Genomic DNA, 5,802 nt, shown 5'->3' with positions numbered 1-5,802 from the left:
TTGATATGTTTATGCTTCCTTTCTGCCACCCCATTATGCTGGGGTGTGTAAACACAGGATTTCTGATGGATAATTCCCTTCTCATTATAAAAGGAATTCATAGGAACTCATTTCCATTATCAGTTCTCACAGTTTTGATCTTAGCAGAAAATTGAGTGCACACAAAATTGTAGAAATTCTGGAAGATAGACTTAACTTCTTACTTACTTTTCATCATACGCAACCAAGTAAATCTACTGTGATCATCAACAATTGTTAGGAAATAATGTTCACCTTGGCGAGATGCCACAGCAAAGGGCCCCATACATCCATATGTATTAGCTCAAAACAATGATCAGTTCTGGAAATGCTAACTGGGAAGGTGGACCTTTTGTGTTTAGAAAAATGACAGGCATCACATACAAAATCACAATGTTTCTTATTAGAATCAATCTTTATTCCATTCAACATAGGAATTTTATTCCTAGGATAGTGTCCTAATCTATTGTGCCAAAGTTCCATAGTGAAACTGTTACATTGAACAATATTCTCAGTCATTGACTGGCTTCTTCTTGGCAGGAGGATCAGTAATTAGGTATAGATCATTCCTCTCACTAGCAAAACCAGCCGTTGTTCCAAGATGTCCCTGGACAGTACAAGAATCGGCTTCTATCACAAGTTTGCATCCCAAGTGCTAGGTTAATTTGCTAGCAGAAATAATATTGAAGGCAAAGGATGGAATATACAACACATTTATCAACAATATGTCCTTGCCAAGACTGATTTTCCCTATGTGTGTCACATTTACAGTTTCACCATTTGGTAATTTAACAGATAATCCCTGAACCTCAGAACATTTTTCAAAATAGTCCAATGAACAAGTTATATGGTCTGTTGCCCCTAAGTCTTGTATCCATGCTATATGTGAATTGTGAACAATATTAACAAGGATGTCATGATTAAAAATACCTTCATCATGAACTTCTGCAGAGCTTTTGAAGTCTAATCTGATCCCAGGGGTGGTGACTGTCACAGCTACACTACTTGAGCCTTGATTTCCATGGCTCTGGTTCTGCAAAGGAGATAACAGCTTTTGGAATTGATCAGTAGACATACATATGTCATTTATTTTGCTCACAGAAGCATTTGATGACTGATGTATTTCTTGGAATGTTTGTTTTTGGATTTGTAGCCTGCAACCCATCCCGGAGGGTATTAATGCTTCTTGTAGAATTTCTCAATTGTGTGACCAAGCATGCCACAAAATGTGCATTTAGGCACATTCTTGCCTCCATTATTAGTGAATTTCCTTCTATTGTTTGATTCTATGACTTCCACAACAGATTCTTCTGATTCAGCCTGATTCTAATTTTTGAAAACTGCATTGGACTGATTAATTTCATTGCATTTTAACATCATTGATCCCCTAATTTCCTTTCAAGCTTCAGGGCCATATTCAACACCTTTTCCATATCTGGAATGGGGTCCATATCCAGAATTCCAGACTTGATAGTCTCATAGTCTTCATTCAAGCCTTCCAAAAACCTGATTATGTAATCTTCTTCCCTCTGCTTTTGCATTCTACTCATGAGAGTGCACAAACATCTAGGTATACAGTCACACATTAGTAAAGATCTTAAAACATTCATTTGTTGCCATAGAGCATTGTTGTAACACCCCTAAAATTTAAAACTTTGAATACTTATGAAATAAACTCTAATTTAAAACTGAGAATAGACTCAACAAGTAAGGGTAGGCACATTCATCAGTTATAATCACGCATATAAGATACTAGCATGCTCCCTAAGGTCACAAGATTATACCACATCAAACATATCAGTATTCAATCATTATCTCAAAACACAAGCACACTTTGGTGGTGCCGCAGGACCAATCACATGCCCATACATGAGGGTCAGTGCAACACGGCCCCAAAGCACCCTGCCTCGTACCGCAGCACGAAGGGGTTGATCGCAACCAACCATGAACCGCAGCTCATTTATAACGTTTGATCGCAACCTAACGGTGGATCGCAGCCCGAATAGTGTGTATTTCAGATCGCAACCAGATTATGAACCGCAACTCATTTAAAACGTTTGATCGCAACCAAATGGTGGACCGCAACCCTATATATATTTATATATCTGACCGATTGCAACCGGCCTGGTTAACAGCCAATGGTTCTGAACCCATTCAACTGCCCGTATAGCCAATTGATCGCAACCAATTGGGGTATCATGCACACATAACACATAGCATGCACATGCAACCCACATTAGCACATAGGGAGGGGGGAAACGTGTATATAAAACTTATGCGTGGTCAACCAAATACTAAGAATATTCCTAAGGGGTTCATACATCTTTCACCTAGGCCAACGGGTTACCAATTCAACTAGCATGCAATACACAAGACTCTTTTATCCTACGAACGGTACCCGATACATCAAACTAGACTTAGGCACGACAAACGGGGTCCAATGGGACACCACGGAACACGGGGAAACATCAAACGGGGCCCCATTTGGTGCAGCGTTAGGTGGTGGGTTCCCCTGTCCCCGCTTACCCCCCACTAACTCTTTCGCAATAAATTGGTCCCGGCATCTTTCGTGGAACCCAAAACCAAGTCCAAACACATTTAAACCCAAACGACAACACCACGTAATCAAGTAATGGGTTAAAACCAAGAATCACATTAAATACATCCTAACATGACTTCTAAACGTAAACAAGACTCAATACCCGAAGATGCAAAATCCAACCCAAATATACCAAGAACATCACAATACGAAATCCACGATTTCACCCAGGGCTCTAATCATATTTAAAGCACAAGATCATAACTTTATCTTTAAAATCAAGAACATCAAGATTATCAAGATCAACACACAATTATCAAGATCCTCTCATAATCATCAAGATTATCAAGATCAACACATAAGATCGTCTCATAAACATCAAGATTATATCATAATCATCATAAAAGCCTTATCAAGACACAAGCATAGAATTGCATATCAAAGGAGCCAATGAAGAAGATTATAGCAAGGAAAATAGGTTTTGTTGAGACATGGGTTACGTCTTAGCCTTAATTAGAATCCTTGGCTACTAAGGTTCTTTTCTCTAAGATCTCCTCTTCTTGATTTCTCCTACGTGTGGTGATAGGGGAATTCTTGGGAATTCTTGTGAGGTGGAATCTATTGTGGTGTGAATTCTAGGTGCCTCCTATGTCCTTATATATATCTCTAAGAGTCCAAATTAGGGTCTGAATGGTAGGGACTTACTAATTCTATTCCTCATAAGACTAAAGGTTGTTTTAGGGATAAGGGTCCATGATTTATGGTGGACCCTTCCTAATTAATTAAGGGAGTTTAATTCTCTTTTAAGGGTGAGTAATTAAATAATTAGTTTGGGTTAGAGGCCGTAACACGGGGTGTTACAATTGCTCTTGGTGAAATATTCGTTAATAGTCAATTTTCCTTGAACACTCTTAAAAATTTCATTATGGATTTCAGAAATCTTGTGAGGATCAGACAGTGAGTACCTCTTTTGTTGCACGCTCCATATATGTGATGCATTGTCAAGGTACATCACGCTTTCTGCAATGTTAGGGTTGATAGATTTCAGCATCCATGAACACACGATCTGATTGCACCTCTTCCATGATGTAAGCTTCGGATCACCAACTTCTGGACATAAAACAATTCCGTCGACAAAATCGAACTTGTTCTTCACTTCTAACGCAATTCTCATGGATCTGCTCCATGATGCGTAGTTAATCTTAGATAGGGATGGCGAAACAAGGCTAAGGTTAGGATTTTTAGCGACGTGAAGATACAACGGATCATTGAACTCATCGTTCCGCTGTTAGACTAAAATATCACATACATCATATAATATGTGATAATAGGACTGACTAACCTCTAGCCATAGCTCTTAACACGGGTGAAGGATCCAGGCAGCTGCAGAGATAACGAGTATTTTGTCTCTCACTTTACGCAGCTCTCTCTAGATGGTGTATGAGGTATGTAATGTGAGCAGTGAGAGGACTAGTGACCTTATATAACCACTGGCCATCATTGTGGTTGTATATCTTTAGGTCTCCTAAACCCTAACTAGACTCCTAAGCATAATGGTAGTCTAGTTATTAGGTTATTAGTGTTGCACCACATATCAAATACTGAATATTATCATAACTTATCCTAATGTTATAATAATAATAACGGATAAACGTTACATCCGCTGCATCTGATTCGCTAAAGTTTCATTCGAAGAAGTTCCCACATGCTCCGCCTGAGTTTCATTCCCCCGCCGTCTGTATTCATCACCACGGCTGCTGCGTATGTCCGGCGAAGCTTTGATACCATGACGAGCTATGGAGCATCACATTAAGGAAGAAAGAGAGATTCTAGTGGATTGAAAGCTCCAAAGTTTTACAGAGATCAGCATAGTGTTTTTGTTAAAAAAAAAAAAAAAAAAAGAAAAAAAAAGAGAAAAAAAAAAAGAGGAAAAAAAAAAAGCTTTTAAACTAAACTACTGGGAAAGCCAATTATGACTAACTGATGGTGAAAGGACACAAATGCCCTTAAAGCTATGAGAGAACTCAAGTTGTTCAGCTGTGTGCATCTACTATGCTCATCAGAATCCAAACCAGGCAAATAGCATATTTAATAAGGCAAAGTAATTTTGACAGACATAGAAACTTACCTCAAACTAAGCTCCAAAATTCAACACCCGATCTAGGCTCAAATCCTAAGCTAGCCATTTTAATAGGAAGCCTATGAATCAATCAAATCTAATCTAGTTTAATATTACTATTACTAATGTTATAACTAACCTTGTTAGTCATGCGCTAGGTGGAAGGGTCGATTACCAACCCTGGCCCCTATCATACCGCACCGCGCAGGGCCATTCTAGGCCATGTCGAACCGGCGCGACCGCACAAGGCCCCCAATTTTTTTAAAAAAATATTATTAGATATAATCTATTATTTTTTTGTACTTGATTATTATTATTTTTTGAATTCATAGATGTGAAATCCAAAGTGTCGAACTCAAGGATGGCAAATTGAAGTAAGCAAAATGCAAGACAATCAATTGTCACAATGTCTCAACAAAAGTGAACTAGGTGCAAGGGGATGGTATAACAACATTATTGATGCAAGCATGGAACGCAAGGAAGTAAATGAAATAAGCAAATACATAAAACGGGGATTTGGAAGGAAAGGATTCATGATCATGCATTCATTGGTCTCAAGGATGACAAGAGATGGTGCAAGGCAAGACTAACCTAAGGGAGAACTATGGCACCAACAATAAGTCACGTAGGACTTAGTCTCTCAAGTCCTAAGTCAGGTGAGGCATTCTAGCAAAATCTAGGTGGGCGGTTTACCTTTTCCTCTCGGGTCAAGTCCTATCGGATCGTACGACGGGAATTGCAAGGGCAAGACTAAGGTGAGTGTAATCTCTTGCAACTCCCCCACTCTCACACTCCTCTTTCATTGGAGCTCTCAATGAAAGAGAATCTATATGCACACCTCTAAAACATCATGCCTCGTCATTTAATCTATACAAAGTATGAATACACAATCACAAATCAAATCCAATCCAAATTCTAGAAGTCTAGCAACTCATCATCATTGATAGATTGAGAACACAAATTGAAGATAACAAATATGGAATTGAAAGCTAAGAAAGATAATGTTACCAAATCTTCAATTTAAATGTGAGATCCAATCTTCAAGAATTGTTGGGCAATGAGTGTCTAGCTAGATCTAACCCTAATCTAGAGAGAAAGTGTGTAAAACTAAGATACAAACCTATCT

General features: G+C 38.6%; 1 protein-coding gene across 1 annotated transcript; it reads right to left on the bottom strand.

Annotated features, from left to right (window-relative positions):
- Positions 1 to 1,194: 1,194 nt before the first annotated feature.
- Positions 1,195 to 3,731, bottom strand: LOC109184330. The gene is made up of 3 exons (XM_019334326.1): positions 3,523 to 3,731; positions 1,443 to 1,584; positions 1,195 to 1,344 (listed from the first exon to the last, which is right to left on the bottom strand). Exons 1-3 carry the CDS (start codon positions 3,729 to 3,731, stop codon positions 1,195 to 1,197), a joined length of 501 nt encoding a protein of 166 aa, XP_019189871.1.
- Positions 3,732 to 5,802: the final 2,071 nt, after the last annotated feature.

This window comes from Ipomoea nil, unplaced genomic scaffold (assembly GCF_001879475.1).
Source record: "Ipomoea nil cultivar Tokyo-kokei standard unplaced genomic scaffold, Asagao_1.1 scaffold1259, whole genome shotgun sequence".
NCBI classification, from domain to species: domain Eukaryota; kingdom Viridiplantae; phylum Streptophyta; class Magnoliopsida; order Solanales; family Convolvulaceae; genus Ipomoea; species Ipomoea nil.
The sequence above is the reverse complement of the archived record's forward strand: the minus strand, read 5'-3'. Positions and strand labels throughout refer to the sequence as shown.

What these genes read in the sequence shown, in the direction of transcription:
- LOC109184330 (XM_019334326.1), bottom strand. Translation starts at nt 3,731, where the DNA reads ATGAGAATTGCGTTAGAAGTGAAGAACAAGTTCGATTTTGTCGACGGA. An exon ending in TGGAGCGTGCAACAAAAGAG is followed by an intron (nt 1,585 to 3,522) that starts GTACTCACTGTC and finishes CTGTATACCTAG; the next exon opens with ATGTTTGTGCACTCTCATGA. An exon ending in CCATTCCAGATATGGAAAAG is followed by an intron (nt 1,345 to 1,442) that starts GTGTTGAATATG and finishes TTCAAAAATTAG; the next exon opens with AATCAGGCTGAATCAGAAGA.